A 23,379-nucleotide genomic window follows, 5' to 3' on the forward strand; every position below is an offset into this window, starting at 1 on the left:
TGGTCATCGCGGCGCGACGAGACAAAAAAGTTCAGATTTTTGAACTTGGGGAGGAGGGCAGCGCGACGTGAGGCGACGCAATATCGTGCCACAAACGCGCAAATCGCTCAAAATCGCTTCACTCGCATCGCTTCACTCGCCTCCATCGTGTCGCGCTGCGCGGTTTGGCGCCAAAACGCGTCCTTACATAGGGATTACATGGTAACCTGTGGCTGCAGTCGCTCGCGTCGCACCCGGTGTGAACGCGGCATTAGAAGTCACAGTTTATCTCAGTATTAGATACACCGTCATTTACGAATTAAAAAGCTGCTGCTTTTTTCACACGCTTTGAACTCTGAGGCTTAAACAACCGAAATACATCCATTATTGCATTGATTGGCAGAGTAAAATACATGTACTAAATATAAATTCTTACCTGTTAGTTTCAGTGGGATTCATCTGAATAAATAATCCACATAAAGTGTCCTTTATCAATCCAAAACAGTGTCTAAACGTGAAGAAACGTTCCTCTGTACACACAGCTGTGCAGTGAGAGCTCCTCTCCCTCACTGAGTCTTGGCGATTAAATTATTTATTTATCTTTATCAATTTTTTTATATAGCGCCAAATCACAACAAACAGTTGCCCCAAGGCGCTCAATTACAGCCACAAAGAAATAAAATAAAATAATGTTAAAATTAGTCAGTTTTGTTGTTGTGTCGAGTGGGCTCACTCACTGTAATGTCCAAAGTGAACCTGAACTACACTACCCACAATGCTCCCTGTGTCGACCGGCCAATCATGTTTTGCACTTAATGATGACATCATCAGCAAGCGACAGGCAGCCAGCCTGCTACAAACACACAACAGACGGACTAAAATGTTTGATTTTAGAATTTACAAACGTTTTTGACTGTTAAACTTTGCTCACTTTACCAGAAAAAAAAAAATGTTATCAGACTGAAAGTTATCAGAACTAAATTTATCGGAAGATAATTGGTCCGATGATGGTTTTAAAACTTATCTGAAAAGCTAATTCGCGAGCAAAAACATTAGCTTCGATAATTATCTGTTATCGGATTAGCTGAACTGTGCCCACCACTGATTATAGTCATGTAGGATATTTCTATTTTTTTTTTTAAACTTCAAGGCTAACAGGCTCAGGGGTCTTATTGTGTCCTGTGTGGCAGGTAGGCGATGCACAGGACACATCCGGGCTTGTTCTTTGTGGTTAATGATCAGTCTTCTAAAGTTTTGCATGTGCATTCTCCATGGATGTAGTACACACCAAGTTTGATCTTGACACACTAATCAGAATTACGAGTATGCATGTATTCCCCTTTGCCTGCACAAAAGGCTTTTTGTTACTGAGTAAGTATGTTTCTTTCTCAGACACCCGTGTTGGCAACTGCTTTCTGGATATTCTTGCACGTGGTGATGGAGGAATCTCCTGCAGTGCAGAAATCGGCGTAGGTGTGACGCGAGCTTCCTGTTGCTGCTCCCTGGGAGGAGCCTGGGGAAACCCTTGTGAAATGTGCCCAACACACAACTCCAGTATGTGTCACCAAAAAAAAAAAACCTTGAAGCAACTAAATATAGGATTTACAGTAAAATGTGCATGACCATAGAATGTTACATAAAAGTTTGTCTTTCTGACATCATTATTCATACATCTGACTCTACAAAAAGTCACTGAAAAGACACTTTGTCTTTTTTGTCTGTAGCGGAATATAAGACTCTTTGTCCAGGTGGTGAAGGTTTTAGACCCAACGCCATCACTGTTATTTTGGAAGGTAAGCAATTGTGCACAGTATTCTCCTTTGAGGGTGGGTGATAAAGGGGTTAAATGAAAGAGCATATGACATATGACAGTCCCATTGTCATTATTCTTATTAAATCTCTCAAAAACTTACAGACACAACCGCTCCCATTTGCCTTGTCTTCCCTTCTCCAATGGGAACTGAAAAAAACTGCACTTTTCACGACTGCTTCGGTGATTGCAGCCGAAAACAAAACAGTACACCATCTTTGTGAAGTGATGCTGTGTGTTTGTGTTGCACACTGGCAGGCTGTCCCCGGAAGTGGTCAAATCCCATGATATCAGGCAGGGGTTCAAATGAGACTGCGCTGCCCCATTCAGAATGAGTGTGTGTGTGTGTGTGTGTGTGTGTGTGTGTGTGTGTGTGTGTGTGTGTGTGTGTGTGTGTGTGTGTGTGTGTGTGTGTGTGTGTGTGTGTGTGTGTGTGTGTGTGTGTGTGTGTGTGTGTGTGAGGTGGGGGGGGTGTCACGGTTTTTATTGAATTGAAGCAATTAGGCTCATGTGCAAACCCCATTTCTGTAATGGAAGAGGCAGGAAATTACTGACTTCTTATGGGGCTATTCCACAAAGAGCCGTTCCTTCCCGTTTAATCCTGAATAGCAAATCGGGGCGCGTTTTGAAGCATTGTAGTAACTTCTTGATTAATCTTTGTCAATCTTGAACAAACTTGGTATACGTAGTTGTGGTCATCATTGACACCAGATTTAAAATCAGGATCAAATTTTGGAAACGTTCAAATTGATCCCCATTCTCGACATCATTGCTACCACGTAATAACTTCCAGGAATTCATAGTCTTCAATCATATTCGAACTTCTTTAAACAGGGTATTTGTTGTGACTACAGCTTGAAACCTGTTTGCTAAAAATTTCATGCCAAAGCATCCCTGGTGAATGTTTATTGCTGTTCATCTTTGACCAGCTCGATCATGTCTGGCCGGGGGCGCAAGCAATTGTAGTAGAACTGCGCCCTGTGGAATAGCCCTGTGGGGCAACCACTTTGCGTAATGCTACTAATTAAAAGGGTATTTTTCAACCAATGTTGTTGAATTTGGCATGCTGTAATAGTATACTGGCACAGTCCATAATCTAGGTCATAGGTGTCAAACTGATTCCAGAAAGGGCATGAGGGTGCAGGTTTTCTCTGTAACCACCAACTCCAGCAGGTGATTTCAGTGATGAACATCACTTTGAGCAGGTGGGAAGAGTTTATCCTTGTTGCTATAGCAAGCGGAAAATGTTGAAAATTCCTAACTTTCGAGGAACTTTTTTTTTGTCATCCTCTCATTGTTCCTTATGTGAAAGCTGTGTCAAAAGTTTTTTTGGGGGGGGGGGCACCTGTGACGTATTCTAGGAGAATCAAAATCCTCGAAGCAGCCACAGAACTGCAACAACAACTGACACTGAGCAGGGCAACAGTGAAACAAATAGATAGGTTACCCCAAACAGACGTCATGTATCTATAGGTTGGATTTTTTTAAATATTTATTTGAACCCACTGGAGGGAACTCAGAAGAACTTAACTGCAACTGTGCATCCACAGATGATTCAAAATCACTGACATGCAATATAACACAAAAGCACTCAATTTTCCATACTCTGCCCAGATATTGATGAATGCCAGGAGTTGCCGGGTCTCTGTCAGGGTGGTAACTGTGTCAACACCTTTGGCAGCTTCCAGTGTGATTGTCCAGCAGGTTACTATCTCAATGAAGAGATACGCATCTGTGAGGGTAAGAAGAGAAAGAGTAAACTCAAAGTGACTTCTTGATAGCTTGAGACTGTGACTTTAATCTTCTCCTCACCTGTCATTCTGTCTGCAGATATTGATGAATGCACAACCCATATTGGCATCTGTGGACCTGGAACGTGCTACAACACTCTGGGTAATTACACCTGTGTCTGCCCCCCTGAGTACATGCAGGTCAACGGAGGAAACAACTGCATGGGTGAGTGTGAGAAAACTGACCAAATCTATTTGTAGCTATTTATTTTTTGAGCTCCATGTTATCTTATGTACTGATTTATACCAACTACTTTCCTCATTCTCGTCCAGACATGAGGAAGAGCGTGTGTTACCGTAACTTCAATGACACGTGTGAGAATGAGCTGTCATTCAACATGACAAAGAAGATGTGTTGCTGCGCCTACAATGTGGGAAAAGCTTGGAACAAGCCGTGCGAGCCTTGTCCTACACCTGCTACCTGTGAGTCAGTGTTTAACACAGATAAGACAAGCAATCGTGTTACTAAAGTCAGCTAATCTCTCCTGTTCTGACTGTTCCAGCTGAGTATCAGTTTCTCTGTGGTAACCAGGCTCCTGGCTTCATCATTGACATCCACACTGGGAAACCAGTTGGTAAGGATACTGAAAAAAAATTCTAAACAGTGATGATTGTCAAAGCAGTCATATTGCATACATTTGCCTTCAGTTAGATATGGTTTACATCCTCAAGGTCCCACTATTATGGTACTGAGTATGTCTGAATGCCTCTGCTATAATGTAAATTTAGCTCATTTTAGGCTTTTGTGACATATTAGACCTTTCTGTTATGAAGTGCTCTTTGGCAACTTATGTTGTGATTCGGTGCTGTATAAATGAATTGAATGTACAGAAGTCCATATCTGAATTTCTGTTTAATCTATAAGGCATGTGTAGCAAGTAGGTTGAGAATGTAGGTAATTTTGCCAATCTGACTAGGAAAACAGGTGTGGCAGCCCCTTTGGTTTGGTTGGTTTGGAAGCCCCATTGTTACAAACAATTTTTGGCCATGACACCACCACAACTATTAAATCTTGGAGATAGTCTTGGCGAGTCTTGAACACTGTTGATGGTACAAGATGCTGCCTAAGCAATTTTAAACTGCTTAAAACCTTTCTGGGATCCTCTCACTGTCACCCTCCTGTCTTGTTTTGACTTGCTGTCATTTTGAAGGGAATCCTGAGCATTCTTTATTTGTGTCAAGTCTTGTGAGTTGGCAGCATGTGGTCAAGATAAGATCCACCATAACAGCTTTGATGGGTGTATCTGTGGGCAGTCATGGTCAAAATTCTGTATATAGGAACGAGGCTTTACAGGCATGACCACCCCTCCCCCACGCCCAACACAAAATGTTTTTTGGCTACAAGCTTGAATACATGTTTCTTAACACACCTGGTATCCTACATTTCATAAGGTCCATAGAATCATCCATTTAAAACATCACATGCCAGGACTCTAAAATAACCTCTGCCAAATGCCAGAAGAATATGATTTGGTTTGTTTGTCATCTAAATTACTTAAACCAGATACATTAAAATGAGTTTAACCTCCCACCATAGGGTAATAATCACTTAGACACATCAAAATGTGGTATTATTTTTGGGGTTCATCCTACACACAGTATTTAGCATCCAACATTTGTCCTGATGGAACTCCAGCTGTCTCAGTCAGGTGGCTATGAGTTGGTTATAGGTCATAGGTGATTAATTTATGCAGTCTTTTGAGAGGCCTAGTTTAAAACATTTTTGGTGCTTTGTGTAGATATTGATGAATGTAGGGAGATTCCTGGTATCTGCACCAACGGAGTGTGCATCAACCAGATCGGGAGCTTTCGATGTGAATGTCCCATGGGCTTCAGCTACAACAACATCCTGCTCATCTGTGAAGGTAAGAAGTCATCGTTAACCTGTAAACCATCTTTTTTGTAGTTCATGCACAAGGTCATGTTACACTGTTCCTGTTCTGTTTAGTGCATTGTAAGATGTTCCGGATCCCAGTGCAGCTACTGAGTGTCCTCTGCTGGAGCTAAAATGCCTTTGATGTCTTTTCTGTCCTGTTGGCTGCTTGTTTACAGTCTGCTGGGTATAGACAGTAATGCATCACTGTGACTATGACTGTGACTCCACTATTTCTATTTTTCTTGTCCTCAGATATTGATGAGTGTAACAGTGGGGATAACTTGTGCCAACGCAATGCCAAATGTATCAACATTCCAGGCAGCTACCGCTGCGAATGCTCACCAGGCTTCAAACTGTCACCCAATGGGGCCTGTGTGGGTAAGTGTACAGTGCATGGACAATTTCATCTAAAGACAACAGGGAAGCGAACAGATCAACTATGTTGATGAAAAGGCAAAAAGAAAGAAACTTCTTTTGCAGTGCAAATTGTAACCGCTGCCAATTTGTTTGTTTGGTTTCTTTAAAAGCTAATATACTGACCGTCACAAACATGGTGACTCATGGTGAGCCTGGCCTTCAGTAGATAAGAAATTTTTCAGAAAAACTGGATAAAAAAGTGGATCCAGGAAAATAAAAAAGAAGATTTAGACTCACAACATTATGGATATTACGAGTAAATTAATGTGGTAAAAGCTGAGGCATTTTTTCATAATGGAAATTTGCTGCAACAAATGAAAATGAAATGAAAAGCTAGTGTTTTTCAATAAGAAATGCTAAGCATAAAAGACAAAAGATATTTCTTGATTCAAGGGTGGGTCCATGGCATGAGCCACCGAAGGTGCCATCTCATTATTACAATATATTATTGTCTCACATCTGTCAAACCACATGTGGGACTTAGACTGAACTCTTTGATGAGAAATGTGTCAATTATACAGTGCATCCAGAAAGTATTCACAGTGCTTCACTTTTTCCCAACGCTTTGTTATGCTACAGCCTTATTCAAAATGGATTAAATTCATTTTTCCCTCAAAATCCTACAGACAATAATACCCCATAATGACAATGTGAAAAAAGTTTTTTTTTTTGAGAGAGAGAGAGAGAGAGAGAGAGAGAGAGAGAGAGAGAGAGAGAGAGAGAGAGAGAGAGAGAGAGAGAGAGAGAGAGAGATATTTCTGTAAATTAATAAAAACATGTACACACCCATGTACATAAGTATTCACAGCCTTTGCCATGAAACTCAAAATTGAGCTCAGGTTCATCCTGTTTCCACTGATCATCCTTGAGGTGTTTCTACAGCTTAATTGGAGTCCACCTGGGGTAAATTCAGTTGATTGGACATGATTTGGAAAGGTACACACCTGTCTACATATAAGGTCCCACAGTCAGAGCACAAACCAAGTATGAAGTCAAAGGAATTGTCTGTAGACCTCAAAGACAGGATTGTCTTGAGGCATAAATCTGGGGAAGGTATAGAAACATTTCTGCTGCTTTGAAGGTCCCAATGAACACACTGGCCTCTATCACCCATAAATGGAAGAAGTTCAGATCCACCAGGACTCTTACTAGAGCTGGCTGCCCATCTAAACTGAGCAACCGGGTTAGGAGGGCCTTAGTCATAGAGGTGACCAAGAACTCAATGGTCACTCTGTCAGGACTCCAGCATTCCTCTGTGGAGAGAAGAGAACCTTCCAGAAGGACAACCATCTCTGCTGCAATCCACCAATTAGGCCTGTATGGTAGCGTGGCCAGACGGTAGCCACTCCTTAGTAAAAGGCACATGGCAGCTTGCCTAGAGTTTGCCAAAAGACACCTGAAGGACTCTCAGACCATGAGAAACAAAATTCTCTGGTTTGAACTCTTTGGTGTGAATGCCAGGCATCATGTTTGGAAGAAACCAGGCACCATCCCTACAGTGAAGCATGGTGGTGGCAACATCATGCTGTGGGCATGTTTTTCAGTGGCAGGAACTGGAAGACTAGTCAGGATTGAGGGAAAGATTAATGCAGCAATGTACAGAGACATCCTGGATGAAAACCTGCTCTAGAGCACTCTTGACTTCAGACTGGAGTGACGGTTCATCTTTCAGCAGGACAATGACCCTAAGCACACAGCCAAGATATCAAAGGAGTGGCTTCAAGACAACTCTGTGAATGTCCTTGAGATCCCCACCCAGAGCCCAGACCTGAATCCGATTGAACATCTCTGGAGAGATCTGAAAATGGCTGTGCATTTCCTCGTGTGTCACATATTGACATAAAGGGGCTATCCAACGTGTCACATACTGATATTCTGTCAAATCAAAGCTTTTGCATCCAAGTCAGGAGTGAGACTGTGTTGACTGTATGTTTAGAGGTGTAGTGGTCATTATGCAAATTTGGTCATCTGGATTGGATGTCCTACCTCTTAGCCTACCTCAAAAAAGGCAGATTTAATTGTCACTTTGTTGACAATAGATCATCAGCCATAATTCAGAATGTTTTTTAATCAATTAAACTAAGGTGATATGCATGCATCCCTGTGCGTGTGCTCCTACTTCATGCCACCTCTGTATAATAGGTGGCACCCTAGGGCCACCCCAATCCAAAAAGCCTGGACAGGCCATTAAAATACACTGTGAAACTGAATTCTTTTGGGTGAACTAGCCCATGGTTTTACAACAACATCACACTGATTAATTCATTACTCTTTCATCTTATCCTGGTTGTTGTGTTTGTGGAATCACGTAAACCCACAATATAATCAAGTTTTTCTTTCTATACTATACTGTATACATACTATAATACACCAGGATGCATTATAAGGCTTTTGGACAGTGCTGCCTGTGCAATCATGAGCGCCCTTCTCTTTAGAATTTTCACTTACTGATCAGTTGGAGAACTACAGTGATGCACCGATTAAACGTTATATTGCAAGTGCATATGTAAAGTTTGCTTAATGTGTGTATAATATGTTAACCTTCTGTCAATGTGTGTCTCAGACCGCAATGAGTGCCTTGAGATTCCTAACGTGTGCAGCCATGGAGACTGTATCGACACTCAGGGCAGCTATCGCTGTCTGTGCCACAACGGCTTCAAGGCTACAGCTGACCTGACCATGTGCATGGGTAAGAAGGACGACCTGCTGCTAAAATTGGTTGAAGTCACATTTGTTGCGTACATGCACGGGTAATATTTCGTCATTGTTCTCCGTGTCACCTTTAGACATCGATGAGTGCGACAGGCAGCCATGTGGTAACGGTACCTGTAAAAATACAGTGGGGTCCTACAACTGCCTCTGCTTCCCCGGCTTCGAGCTCACACACAACAATGACTGCATGGGTAAGGAACACATGTTTCATTGCCCCGGGTCTAGACGTCTGATCAGTTGACTGCACCTACAAATTCTAGTCAGAAGCACGCTGCCGATTGCAGCAGCAGTATTGTTTGTCCAAGTTTCAGCATAAAATGTGATGATGTATTAAACTTTTTGACACCTTGTAGGAAAATATAACAGAGGTTTATCACTGATTAAGGCAGAGTAAAAAAAGCACACCAAGTTTTTAAGAAAAGTACAAAGATAGAGTTTAAAGTTTCTGCACCACATTGATCTAAACCTGTCGATGTTCATCATACAGATATAGACGAGTGCACTGCTCTCCAGGGACAAGTGTGCAGAAACGGACAGTGCATCAATAGACTCGGTTCCTTCCAGTGTCTCTGCCATGAGGGTTATGAAAATACTCTAGATGGAAAGAACTGTGTTGGTAAGGCCGCAATGGAACCAACATAAGCGGATGAAATATTGGTGTGTGTTAGTTTTCATGCAATTCACCTGCGTCCTTTCCTGGTGTTAACAGACATCAATGAGTGTGTGAGCCTGCCCGGTACTTGTTCTCCAGGAACATGCCAGAATCTTGATGGATCCTTCCGCTGCATCTGCCCTCCTGGCTATGAGGTCCAAAACGACCAGTGCATAGGTGGGTACAGATGAAATGCATGCGTTTTTACACAGATGCACAGGATGTGTGTGTGTGTGTGTGTGTGTGTGTGTGTGTGTGTGTGTGTGTGTGTGTGTGTGTGTGTGTGTGTGTGTGTGTGTGTGTGTGTGTGTGTGTGTGTGTGTGTGTGTGCCTTCTGGTCCTAACATGCGGTCTTGAGACAAAACATTAAATGTGGTGTCATATGTCTGGTTCCTCTCTGCACTCTTTTGGCTTCCTTCCCAGACATCAACGAATGTGAGGTGGAGCCGAATCTCTGCCAGTTTGGCACCTGCACAAACACTCCGGGCAGCTTCCAGTGCACGTGCCAGCCGGGCTTTGTGCTTTCTGAAAACAGACGACGTTGCTACGGTGAGAAAACCTGTGCAAATGATTAACATTAAGCCCCAGCAGACGGTGTTGATAGCCTGCTGGCTGTATTGTTTTTTTTTTTTTCTCTCCAAAATCATGAGGATTTGATATATTTTATGACTAGGATCTTTGATAACATAATTTGTTTTTGTGTCTTTAATCTGCATTGTTGTACTGTGACAACAGTCACTTTTACTTCATTTCCTAAATCAAATATGTCCTTTTATTCAGATCCAGAAAATAAAAGGGATTTTTTTTTTTTGTTGAGGTTTTTTGTTTGTTTGTTTTTTGGAATCTCTCCAGTGTTGGGACATAGACTGTATGTAGTATAAGTGGACAAACCCGCCATGATATCAGCCATTGGTTTTCTGAGGTTTGAAGCTCAAATGGATTGGTTCCAAGTGTTGTCCGATTAATGTCCAGTTATATGGACTGGGTAGTGGTTATTATAATGAATGGCTTTGGCGCAGGTATTAAAATTATGATGAGAATATTGCCAGTGTAAGAGTGTTGCATGATGCATAACACAAAATGGCTGACGCACATCCAAAATGTCCTTGTAACTATCTGATCTTAACCTAACTGCTTTTCAAAATGGCAGATGCAAAAAAAGTCCTTGTATTTTGTAAAACTATCTGATCTTTTTATACTTTTTATACTGTCTAATTGATAAAATCACCTGGTCTTTTTTTTATAGATATTTAATTGATAAAAAACAATCAGCATGATGGAACACTCTGTTTTTATTGTGTGACGCTACATTACAGACATAAACACACACTATAAGACTTTTACATAACAACCATGAATGCAACACGGACGCCCGCCTATTTTCACCTCACTTTGCAGCCATCTCACATAAACACTGATTCAAGCCAGGTTAAGGACCATCCATATGGGGTTGGCTTAGGCTGAAGGAACAAAAAGCTAGCATAGAGTGGAAGTCTGGGTTCTTTGTTCCAGGTGTTTGCATGTGACCTGGTCAAGATCTCAGTGCTGAGATGACTTTCTGTATCAGTGTAACAACTCTTTCAATACAACATCTAAACTTTGAAATCCGTTTCCTGTCCAATTCTTTGTAGATCACTAACAGTGATAAAAGAACCTAACACTGGTCAGTAACCCTGGAGTAACAGTAGAACTAATGTCACCAAACTATGGATACCTGCTAATTATTACAAATAGTGCAAAAAATAAAATAAGATATATAAAAAAAAACCACTGAAGCACACACTTCATAGATGGTCTGCTTTTTGAGCTTCTGAAGTGCTAGATTGCATAGTGAACAAACCCTCCATAATATCAGTCATAGGTTTTTTTTTAAGGAGCTTATTTGAAGCTCAAATGGAGATGTTCTATTGCCGTCTTGGAGGAGGTGGGCAACACTGGTGTGATAAATAAAGCCTGAACAAGCTCCCATCTTGTATTTACAAAACAAGCTAAAGCTAAGAAGCTTGCCTTGGTTTGAATGTTTGATTAACACATATTTTTGTCACCTGTGCTAATATACAATGCTAAAACTTCACACAGTAGAAATACTGGAGCACTGACTTCTTAGTACAACTGTCCACACAGTAAGGCATATTATCGCAGATATGTATAATAAAATGTTCACACAGGACAAGCATGGTTGAGTCCACAGGTGTTAGCGGCGGCCTCCGCTAGCAGGGCCCTGAACACATGCTGTCACTCAAAGAGACCACACCGCTAATTATTCAAAATAGCTTAAACAGATGAAATATATAGAAATTCATACCTACACAGTTGTCATGAAGGAGGAAACTACCTATAGAGAGCAAAAGCATTTGTCTTACCAGGCTGTAAACATATTTATTCCTGCTGTAAAGTCGGAGAATTTAACATGGGCGCCTGTGGGAAGCAACGCTTTTGGAGCAAGCCTCAACTGGGTATTCAAGGAACTGCAAAATTTGTATTTGTACTTGTGTTAGATGATGTCACACAAAGGCTGTTTTTGTCAGTGTCACACAGTGACTTACAACATCTATGTCAGTTTAACTTCTCTGTTTGTTGCAACATTAAAAAAATAAAATAAAAAATTGACGTCACAGTAATTGGCACCCTTTGGTGAATTAACATTTAAATCATCACTTTTATAGCCAACTTTTTTTTAGACAAGTCAGAGAATGATTGCATGAATATTTCCATGTCACTGTATATAAGAACTTTTTTCTTTCTTGTGCAGATACAAGAGAAAGCTTCTGTTTCACTAAGTTTGAAGCAGGAAAGTGCTCCGTCCCTAAAGCTTTCAACACCACAAAAGCGAAATGTTGCTGCAGTAAGATGCCTGGTGAGGGCTGGGGACTTCCCTGTGAGCTGTGCCCACGAGATACAGACGGTGAGCTCGCGGAGCTGTAAGGAAGCACCATTGACACTTGGCATTTAATTAAAGCGTAGCTGAGACCAAAAGAATGTGCACAAATAATCACTAAAATGATGAAATGTTGATATATAAAAAATCCTGAACAATAAAATTTGATGATAAGTGCGCAGGTGAAGGATAAACAACAGCTGTCTGAAGCCTGCACTCTATTTCACCCCTCAGCCACGGCCATGTTGTTGCTACGTCATCACCAGAACAGCACCTACTGATTCAAGCCCAAATCAGTTGTAAACACGGCGGCGGTCGAGCTGTTTTCAGATGCTTTTTGTCCAGTGTGGTGCTTTTTTTAAGTCCAGTCTGAAGGTGTTCCTGAAGCAGCTGTGGGGACACAGCCTCATGGTTTTGAACCTTATTTAGATGACAGTGAGGGAGACGAAACCTTGGAGGAAAACCTTCAGTCTGACAACAGTGACGATATCGGCAGAGTTCAGAACACAGAATGGTGATTATAAAAATAAATCAATAATGCAGGTACTTCGGCATGTAGGTGGAGATGATAAATTGTTTTTGTTTTTTTGCCAGCTCTTTGGTCATAATCAACTGATTTAAAAAATAGTTTGTTTACTATCTGTGACATGAGAAAAAAGCGATGAGGTGGTGTGGATTTTTTATTTATTTATTTTTTCTTAGAAACAGGTACATACATTTCAAATCTGAAAAATGACATGAGGGCCTCGAAAAACATCAGCTATTTTTAAAGTAAATATTGTGTCCTTCTTGAATACAGTTGTGTACTTTACGTTAGTAGTGTAACACGTTATTATTAAATGTTAAAACCATTCACACAAGGAGTAATAATGTAGTCTTACCTGTCTGTTTCAGTGAGATCATCTTCAGTCTGATGAAAACCTATCCACCTTTACAAAACAACATCTGGAAATAATTTAATTCCTAATGTCCTGGCTGAAGAAAAGTCTCTTTGTCACACAGCAGTTTGGTGCCAGGTTACAGCGCCGGCTGTAATCCGTTGATGGATTTAGTCTCTGCTGTGGACGAATCCTCATAATGTCTCAGTCTGCACATGACAGAATTATCTCATAATCCACAAAACAATAAAATATAATAATGTGAAAATACTCAGTTTTGCCTTTGTGTCGAGTAGAGAAGCCGCAGACACTGTACGGGTGCACTCATCAATATAAGTGTTCCACCTACCAACCAAAAGGATTCTGTCAGTGAGAATTAGCCGTTCTGACAACAAAAACAACTTGCAGCTCCGACCCAAATCACTCGGTGGAAACGGGGCTGTCAGTAGCCCATAAAAATCCATAAATTAATGGGACTATTAACTGATGACACTTCCTGCTTCTTCTCCAATGTCGGGAGTCGCCGACATTGTTCCTGGTTCGTAGTGGCGCAGTTCAAAATCTGAATATTTATCTCTTCAGTAACTGCACACCAAGGAAGGATAAATTTCAAACTTTTTAATTTTAGTCTTAAATACTCAAAAAACATGACATATCATTTCACCTACACTTTAAGCTCACTTTGTTTTTTTTTTTGTTTTTTTGTTTTCCCATCCAGCTGCTTTCATCACTCTGTGCCCATATGGCCATGGAGCCCTACCTGGACTGGGGAATACACGTGAAGGCGAGTGCTACACCTTCAAACTAATCCAGTGAATCCGCCTTGAATATCAAGAAAAACAGGGCGGTTGTGGGGACATATTGATATATTTAAGGTTGTTCTTTGTTTCTTTTTCATTTTGTAGATATGAATGAGTGTTTAGACAACCCAGGCATCTGCAAGAACGGTATCTGTATCAACACAGATGGTTCATTCCGCTGTGAATGCCCCTTCGGATACAACCTAGATTACACTGGACTCAACTGTGTTGGTGAGAAAACCTTGACTCTTAAGTCATTCCAGGGTTGTAAACTGAAGCATCTCATAGAAACAAAGTTTTACTCATATCAAAATCTACTCTGTGGCCTCCTGAAATACATCAAAGGCTGACTATATTTGGGGTTTTATAGTCATTTAAGCAAAACCGCTGAATTGGCGAAAATGTAAACTTGAATAACTTAAGGTACCTGGCATCTGATCTCCAACGTCAGCGGTTACAGAGATTTGTAGCAGATGGATTTAGCTGTATTTGGGTGTTACCATAGAAATACTTCTGTTTCTGACAGTGTTCCCTCAGAGCTTGTACAAGCGTGTGGCAGTTGAGGAGGTAAATTAATCATATCAGTACCTGAGACATAGAATTTGTACCTTATTGTCTGAAGGTATTTTCTTCATGCGAGGGTTGAGTTCTGTCTAGCAGTACTGTTTGATCTGTTTGAATTAACATTTTTTATGGGGATATTAAAATGTAAGGTATGAGTGTGTAAATCTCTCTCTCATCTCTTTATTCTTCAGATACTGATGAGTGCTCCATCGGAAACCCATGTGGAAATGGAACCTGCACCAATGTGGTGGGAGGTTTCGAGTGTTCTTGCCAGGAGGGCTTTGAACCTGGCCCCATGATGACTTGCGAAGGTCAGTCATTGACATGGTAACTGGCACATTTTGTGCATAACCTCGTGTTAATTTGCCGGCCTTATGTTTGCCTATGTGACTGCAGATATCAACGAGTGTTCTCAGAACCCTCTGTTGTGTGCTTTCCGCTGTGTGAACACCTTTGGTTCTTATGAGTGCATGTGTCCTGGTGGCTACGTGCTGCGGGACGACCAGCGCATGTGCAGAGGTGAGAGTGCACAGGTCCTGTCCCTCCAAATGATTGTTCTTTCCTCTTTCTCTCTGATTTCTCACTCACCATATCACATCTGTCAAAAAAATGCATCATGAAGAAGCAATAAAACGTACATATGTCACACATTTTTTAAAATATGCTCCCGCTTCATGCAACAACAAAATTAAATTAAATAACACAATTAATTGCATTCCTTATTTGTAACACAAATATTGCCTTGGTGATCAGAAGCTTACAGTCTAATTACTGATATTGTACCAGGCACAAAATGTGAGTAAAGGGCCGCTTTTTACCACTGAGCATACAGTCATACATGAGGTAATATGCAATAGAATTAAACATTTGAAAACTTTGTGCATTATTTATGATGCAAAAAATATGTATAAAAAGTAATTCCTTGACTGAGCTGACTTGCCATTGCTGTCCTTGTTATTTCATACAGTTCAAACAACTTTTGTAGTGAGCAGTATAAAATTTATATTCTGTCTTTTTAATCCAGAGTCATCGTCTTCATCTTCTTCTTCTTCTTCTTCTTGTTCTCCTGCTGCTCCGGAGTGTGAATCACACTACCTCATTCAGTACACAAAAGTAGTACCTTGTCACACATGTAGACAGTACCATCTTGTGGCCATAGATGATAATGCAGTATTTTTTCATATATAAGTCAGAGCACCTTCCAAACCAAAAAGGTTATATATGAGAACTCGAGTCCGCAGTGGCACCGAGCCATGTCCCGGCAAGGAGGCATGGTTTTAATTCCGGGAAAGTCAGTGATTTGCACCCATAGACGCTCAATTAGTTTCGTCAAGAAACAGGTGGAATATGCAGGAAAGCTGCGCATGTTGGCAAAGCCACAAACAGTGGAAGAAGGGAGACAGTATTTCCTTCCATAAGTAAGTGGTTTTGGTGATTCTTGTCACTTTGTCTGTGATATTTGTATCGTCCGTGGACACGGACCATTAACTTTTCACTTATGTCACTTATGTCTATGCCCTGCTAGACCGAGTTAAAATACTTGTCGTTAGTGATTAAAATTGTTCGACAAGACCGCCAATTTTTTTATTTGCACCTTAAATAATGAGCCGCTGCTTGGAGATTATAATGACTCGCGCTGTGCTGCTCACAGTCACACATTCAAACAGAGATTTGCACCCACACCACTGACGTCATGAATGAAACTCGGTTAATAAAGGATAATTGTGTAAAAAAAATAAAAAAATAAAATATATATATATATATATATATATGTGTAACTTTCAACACTAATATTTGGGAATGTGTGCGTGTCAGAGTAAGTTTAACATAATTTAATGTAAATTAATTTTACTGGTTTGATATCCAGCTCAGAATGGCATTTTAACACGTATTTTGCGAGCGTTGAGTTGCGAATCCCCATTGAAAATGCATTAACATCCGGGTACTTTGTCAATATTTTCCCCAGCTAGGAGGTGTCACGTCGCTGTCCGGGAAGGGACATTTGCATTTAGTATGCAGCATTGGGAGTGCGGACTCTAGTACTCATTATTAACCTCTTTGTTCCAAACCTTCCAGACTTGCACCTGTAAATTCAACATAATTCATTTTCATCAATGAATTTTAGCTAAGGAAGCTGTTTTAATTGGACATCTCGCTCGCTGTGTCCACCAGACCAGGATGAGTGTTCAGAGGGTCTGGATGACTGTGACTCTAAAGGGATGACTTGTAAGAACCTGATTGGTACATTCATGTGCATCTGTCCACTTGGCATGCAGCGCCGACCAGATGGAGATGGATGCATGGGTGAGACAGTGACTTTCTTCAAACTTCAATAAATAAATGTCATTTATTACTGATTTAACACTCATCTTAACCCAATCATTTAACCTCTACAACTGACAGACCTGAACGAGTGTCGTGCCAAGCCCGGCATCTGTAAGAACGGTCGCTGTGTAAACACAGTTGGAAGCTATCGCTGCGAGTGCAATGACGGTTTCGAGCCCAGCTCCACTGAAACAGAGTGTATCGGTAAGATACGCGTGTTTGATGCTCACATTGACTTCACTTGCAGGATTATACAATTCAGTACACATTTCACTATTTGTTGCTTAGAAGATTTGGTGATGTGACGTCTCCAATGTGCCCTGCGATCATCCTCTCTTTCAGACAATCGAAAGGGCTTCTGTTACACAGAGGTTCTGCAGACCATGTGCCAGCAGTCATCCACCAACAGAAACAGTGTGACCAAATCAGAATGCTGCTGCAACATAGGCCGGGGCTGGGGTCCTCAGTGTGAACTCTGCCCGCTGCCTGGCACCGTACAGTATAAGAAGATGTGTCCACTCGGACCTGGATTCACAACCGATGGCACAGGTGAGAAGATAATTGTCCAGATTCCGCTCCACTAGAGCCAGGAGCTTAACTGGCCACTCAATATTGCACATCAACGTTTCTCATATGTATGTTGGTTTCAGTTTCTGTGTTGCAACTGAAATCGTCAGCATGTTTGTTCTACCCCCATTTGTTTCACTTTCAAACATTTAATTTGCTCTCAGCAGGAGTGTTTTAACCACATGTCCACTTTTCCAAATGGAACGCTGTTTTATTAGTGTTTTGATGTCTGAGATGATTGAAGAGCACTCTCACAGGCCAGAGTACAAAATGCTTGTGATAGTTCCAACAATGGTGCTCCACCACAAAAACAGTTTAGTCTTTTTTTGGGGGGGGGGGTTGGTTCAGAAAGCGATTGATCAGGAGGCTGAGAACTACTGACCTCATCAGGCATGAAGTAACAGACACGGGATTTTGTTCACATGACTCAGTTGAAACAGCAGCCAACCCCATTAAACACTCAGACTCCACTTTCCACCCTGTCTTCACTGTCATGGCACCTGCATCTTATTCTGCTGGGAGGTCCATGAAAATAGCACACCATAAATGTTTTTGTGTTCAGTTTTATTCAACAGCTGCAGAGCATAAAAAGTTTGTTTTATGATATACTGTACAATAATAAAATATTATTGCTGGCCACCAGAGCTAGGCTTTGGAAATGAAAGAAACTGAAAAACAAGTCACATATAACCTCAAATCTAAGCATATTTTGAGACAGAGCGAGAGAGAGAGAGAGAGAGAGAGAGAGAGAGAGAGAGAGAGAGAGAGAGAGAGAGAGAGAAGGTCTGCTTTTGGCTACATTCATACAAAATCCTTTCTGTAGGGTTGTGTGGACTTGTAACTGTGTTATTAGAGTTTTAGAACACAAAACACTGTTCAACAATCAGTAAGTAAGTTTGTGTCTCTAATTTATTATGTACAGAAATGCTCTGTCTCACTGACAATCACACCTGTTCCTAATCCATTATTAATGTAACATGTACTAAGCATCCAGCAGGTGGCAGACACATCTGTGACATATTGCATGAGCAAAAAAAAAAAGTTGCTGCTTGGATTGATCTGGTGCATCAAAGTTTTTAATGAGATTGTCATCACTATGTATATTTAAGGCCAGTTTAGTGTTAATTAAATTAGATTTTGGTGGGCTGAGCAGTGGTTCTCATAACAGTTTTGCTTTGGTATGGGCATTACCATTTAGGACATAAGGACTGAGGACATAAGCACCCTGAATTAATGACTTAATGTGCTCAAGCTATGACAGCTGCTACAAATGCTGATGCTGTTAACATCCAAAATTATATCACGATAATTTCACTCGACACAAACACTGGCACATACACGTCTTAGATTATCCATTCAGACCATTAACCACACAACAAGCTCTATTGTTACACATATTTGTATTAAAATGCTCAGAAAGATGGGCTTTCACAGTAGGTGCAACCAGTAGCTTCTGACCAACCACAGAGGCGACATCACAGCAATATAATAAAAAGTAAATGAATAAATAAAGAAGTGTCACTCAAAGCCACCACACCCCTAATGAGTTAGGAGAACTGAGCTTTAGCAAATGCGATAATGAACATGATGATGTTTGAAAGAGAATAAATATAAATTATACCACTTACTTTGACCTTAATTGTATTTTCCTGCAAAAAATGTCAGCATCCTTGGTCAGTAATTACAGTCTTTTCAAATAGTTCATTCTCCAACTAATATAATACGGACATTGCATTTTTGTTTTTTGTTTTGTTTTGTTTGCATTATGCATTCTAACCAAGGAGCATTTCTACTAGTTGTTATTAAAAAATATAATAATTAAAAACTGATGGTGTTACTGAAAGTCAAATAATTGTTTCAGTTTTGTGTGTCACTGTATAAATGTACTTCCAGACATCAACGAGTGCCAGGTGACGCCAGATTTATGTCGCAATGGACAGTGCATCAACACCATTGGATCGTTCCGCTGCCATTGTAATATGGGATACAAAACAGACTTCACCATCACCTCCTGTGTCGGTACGGATGATCTCAGTCTTCTCTTGGAGATGCTTCTAATGTTACAGAATTTTGCCACAGAATATTGGCTGTCTGGTGTGAGGTGTTAAATTTGTCCCTCTGCTTCACTCCTCTCCCTGATTTATCCAGATCTGGACGAGTGCTCTCTGTCTCCCAAACCTTGTAACTTCCTGTGTAAAAACACAGAGGGTAGCTACCTGTGCTCGTGCCCGAGAGGATATAGTCTTCAGCCTGATGGAAAGACCTGCAAAGGTACGTGGACTCGGCTTCTCTTTGTTCCAATCCCCAAACTTCAATGTGTCACTTGTGGGTTATTGTGAGTTCATTTCCATCACATTTAGTATTATTTTAGTACCGGACCCTAACCCATCATAACAAAATTTGACTCGATGGCAGTGTCAGAATTTGTAAATTCTGAATTTTTCAGCGCTTTCATAAACATCTTTACATTTTTACTTGTTCCTGCTCTAATCTGTATCATAGTCAAGGTTGGGTAGGATTACTTTGAAAGAATACATGTGGATTACATGTATGTATGTACATACATTTGGATTACTTGTAATCTGATTACTTTTAGATTACATTTCAAAGTAATCCTACCAAACCTTGAGTATCATCATTTTGAATGTGAAAACATGGCCAGTTTGTGGTCAGTAAAACATTCAAAACTCATACTCTAATTTTGTATGTACCTATGTACTAAGCATCCAGCAGGTGGCAGACACATTTGTGACATGAAGACCATGAAGCCCACTTGACGCTTGTTATAAGTAATGCTTAAAATGTGTTCTTCGTTTTAATTTATATCTCCATTAAAAATATGTGAGAGGCTTTTGAATGATCATGTGTAGTCTGGGTTTTCAACACGTGCGTACGTACGTACGTGTTCTGTTTCTTCACTGTTCAAATGATTTTGTGGGTTTTTGCCTTAATACCTTCATGTGATTCTGGTTTCTTGGCACTAATTGTTTTCATCCCTCCTTTTAAGATCTGGATGAATGTTCAACCAAGCAACACAACTGCCAGTTCCTCTGTGTGAATACCATTGGTGGCTTTACCTGCAAGTGTCCTCCTGGCTTCATCCAGCATCAGACTGCCTGCATTGGTGAGTATGAATATCTGAAACTGTATACTCCTGTTAACATCTCATTCACTGGTTTTTGAGGATAATGGATATTGGATATTGTGTGCAGATGAGATGAGTTTGTATCAATCAGATCAGTTTGTATAAGTTTCTGTCAATGTAATGTCAGGAGTTGCCTTGACAACATCAGACTGTAGAGGAGGGCAGAAGATAAGAAGGGCAGCTGAATGGTTCACCAAGGCCATATACATTCTTGTGAAGGGAAATTATACATTTTTATCAAGCTAATACAAGTTCTAGGCAAACATAATTGGACTGGACACTTTCAGCCATGTGTCTTTATGTATAGATTTTTATGAATTTGAAAGAAAATGTCTCAGTTTTTGCAAATTATGCTCAAAAGCATTCGTGGTTTAAATTAATGGTCATAAACATTAACTTGCCTTACGTTTATGAAATTTGAATAAACAGTACGCTACCTGTCCACATTCAAAATACTGATAGTGATGTTTTCCTACTGATTCAAGTTGGCATGTCACATGTTCACATAATTCCTACTGAAATTACATGAACAACATGTGTTTTCAGTTTGTGGTTATTTTCAACACAAGGGGTGATGGAACAGAATATCTGTGTGCATTTAAGTAATGCACACCATTATTTAACTAAAGTAACCAATTTAAGTAGTCACAAATCTGGAGTGGACAGGTTTGTGAACTGGTGTGATGCCCACCAACTACAGATTAATACAAATAAAACAATGGAGATGTTAGTGGACCCCTGGTCTATTGGGGACCATAATGTGGTAGCCATACATGGATGTAACATTGAGCAGGTGGATTCACACAAATATCTGGGGGTTTACATTGATAACAACTTAAACTGGCACATGCAAGTGGCAAACGTTTGTGCCTGAATCCACCAACCCACGCACTTTCTCCATCGACTCTGATTGTTTGGTGTATGTAGGAATATTATGTATATTTTCTGCAGAGCATCTATTGAGTCTATGTTATGGTACAGTATTACCAGCTGGTTTGGCAGTGTAACGGTTAAATCAAAAACTCACATACTAAAACTGACAAAAAATAGCTGGCAAAATCATTGGTATGGTGGTACCTGTAACTCCCCAAGATTTGTTTGAACAAACAATCCTCAGACTTGTAGATAATATTTTATTGGATGCTTTTCATGTACTGCACTCTGAAGATATTTTACTTAACTCAGGAACGAGGTACAGAGGTCCTCTTATTGCTCAAGAGTTCCTCGCAAATATAACCAATACAAACACTCGTTTATCCCACTGTCAGTGAAGCTCATAAATGAGCAGATGGCTCAGGGTGGACAGAAAAGATAGTATAAGGTCATTTGTTGCTGAATTTGCATTAAGATGCTGGTATGATTTTGTTGATTATGTATTTGTATTTTAATTTGAATCTATTATGTACTATTTTTGATGCATAGGTGGTATGTGTCAGTTGTGTTGTTTGTGCAGCAGACCCCTCTTCCCAAGACAAATTTCTCCCTAGGGAGACTAATAAAGACACTTTGACTTTGACTTGTTGAATGAGTAATCAAAATTATTTTATTTTAGGTCAAACACAATTTTTGTTTGGAACAAGTGTCTATTATTCAACTTCGTTTAAAGCTTTACAACGTATAATGTTCACTTATATAACAGAACAGAGCACACACACACACATACGCAAAAAAAAAAAAAGAACAAAAATCAGAACAGAGAAACCTTGGCAAATTTGTACATTTCAAATTGTTACTTTTTGTATCTAATGTATAGTATTTATAGTGTTGGAAAGAATATATACATTTCCTTCTTTTTCTGCTCTACTCCACCTCACAATCTGTATTTATATCCAGTCATAGTATGTTATCAGTGGTTTCCATCTCTTTCTAAATAGGTCCATAGTGAGATTTAATCTTGCTGTTATTTTCTCCATTTTGTAAACATCCAACATCCTATCTTTCCAGTGATTTGTTGTAGGTGGATCAGGTTTATACCAAAATATAGTTATCATTTTCTTAGCCACCAGTATCATTATCTTGAAAAGATATAGTTTTTCTTTAGCTAGTAAGTCCCCCGGGAGCAATCCAAAAACAAAAACAAGGGGGTTCCAGTCAATATAGATTTGTAGAATATTTGAAATTAATTCCTTGATTCCCTCCCAAAATATTTTAAGTTTTGGACTATCCCAGAAAATATGAGTGTGATCGCCAATTTGTCCACAGTTTCTCCAGCATAAGTTTGTTTTTGATTTATTAAATTTGAAAGTGGTAGTGTCTTAAAATATCGAGTGTTTATTTTCCATAAAAACTCTTTCCATGTTGGGCTATTTGTCAGTTTGTGTCCACCTTCACAAATTTGTTCCCATTCTTGATCTTCAATTATTATGTTCATTTCCAATTCCCACTTTTCTTTTATCTCTAAAGAGTTCTCTGACATATTTCTTTGTAGACTTTTGTATAGATTTGATATCATTTTATCATATTGTTTATGCTTGAGTGTATTAATGAATAGTATTTCCAAATGTGTAGGTTGTTTATTAAGAAGAGACCATTCTTTATGGGACATTAAATAACTTCTCAATTGCAGGAATCTATAAAAATCTATTGATGTTAAGCCATATTTTTCCTGGCATTGACTAAATGATCCTAGTATCTCCCCTTTAAATAAATCATTAATGAAAATTCAATTCTTATTTTCCCAGTTTTTGAACCTCTGATTTTGTTGCCCTGGTATGAAATCTAAAATATCTGTAATTTTCATGGCTCTGGATATTGACTGGGGGGCTTTAATCTTTTTCCTAACAGTATTTAGAACTCTGTGAGTGCACTTCATGTAATTATTTGAGATTTTAAATTTGTTCCATATCTCATTTGAGCAGAATATTAAAGATTGTAATGGAATTTTGGGACAATAACTTTGTTCTAATGTCAGCCATTGCATTTCTTTGTTTTGTTTTAACCATTCCATTGCTCCATTTAGTTGTGCTGCCCAGTAGTATGACTTCAA

General features: G+C 39.9%; 1 protein-coding gene across 1 annotated transcript in view; it reads left to right on the forward strand.

The window, feature by feature from the left end:
• fbn2b (fibrillin 2b) overlaps nucleotides 1-23,379 on the forward strand; it is a 229,559-nt gene that overhangs the window by 181,978 nt on the left and 24,202 nt on the right. The window contains exons 37-60 of the mRNA XM_034179854.1: nucleotides 1,372-1,533; nucleotides 1,704-1,772; nucleotides 3,404-3,529; nucleotides 3,620-3,745; nucleotides 3,853-4,002; nucleotides 4,083-4,154; nucleotides 5,319-5,444; nucleotides 5,708-5,833; nucleotides 8,436-8,561; nucleotides 8,659-8,775; nucleotides 9,072-9,200; nucleotides 9,294-9,413; nucleotides 9,660-9,785; nucleotides 11,989-12,141; nucleotides 13,711-13,776; nucleotides 13,898-14,023; nucleotides 14,548-14,667; nucleotides 14,753-14,875; nucleotides 16,529-16,660; nucleotides 16,760-16,885; nucleotides 17,024-17,230; nucleotides 19,142-19,267; nucleotides 19,397-19,519; nucleotides 20,256-20,372. Of these exons, the coding sequence (XP_034035745.1) occupies nucleotides 1,372-1,533; nucleotides 1,704-1,772; nucleotides 3,404-3,529; nucleotides 3,620-3,745; nucleotides 3,853-4,002; nucleotides 4,083-4,154; nucleotides 5,319-5,444; nucleotides 5,708-5,833; nucleotides 8,436-8,561; nucleotides 8,659-8,775; nucleotides 9,072-9,200; nucleotides 9,294-9,413; nucleotides 9,660-9,785; nucleotides 11,989-12,141; nucleotides 13,711-13,776; nucleotides 13,898-14,023; nucleotides 14,548-14,667; nucleotides 14,753-14,875; nucleotides 16,529-16,660; nucleotides 16,760-16,885; nucleotides 17,024-17,230; nucleotides 19,142-19,267; nucleotides 19,397-19,519; nucleotides 20,256-20,372 (2,994 nt within the window). The remainder of the gene's footprint in view (nucleotides 1-1,371; nucleotides 1,534-1,703; nucleotides 1,773-3,403; nucleotides 3,530-3,619; nucleotides 3,746-3,852; nucleotides 4,003-4,082; nucleotides 4,155-5,318; nucleotides 5,445-5,707; nucleotides 5,834-8,435; nucleotides 8,562-8,658; nucleotides 8,776-9,071; nucleotides 9,201-9,293; nucleotides 9,414-9,659; nucleotides 9,786-11,988; nucleotides 12,142-13,710; nucleotides 13,777-13,897; nucleotides 14,024-14,547; nucleotides 14,668-14,752; nucleotides 14,876-16,528; nucleotides 16,661-16,759; nucleotides 16,886-17,023; nucleotides 17,231-19,141; nucleotides 19,268-19,396; nucleotides 19,520-20,255; nucleotides 20,373-23,379) is intronic.

This window comes from Thalassophryne amazonica, chromosome 10 (genome assembly GCF_902500255.1).
Source record: "Thalassophryne amazonica chromosome 10, fThaAma1.1, whole genome shotgun sequence".
Lineage (NCBI taxonomy): Eukaryota > Metazoa > Chordata > Actinopteri > Batrachoidiformes > Batrachoididae > Thalassophryne > Thalassophryne amazonica.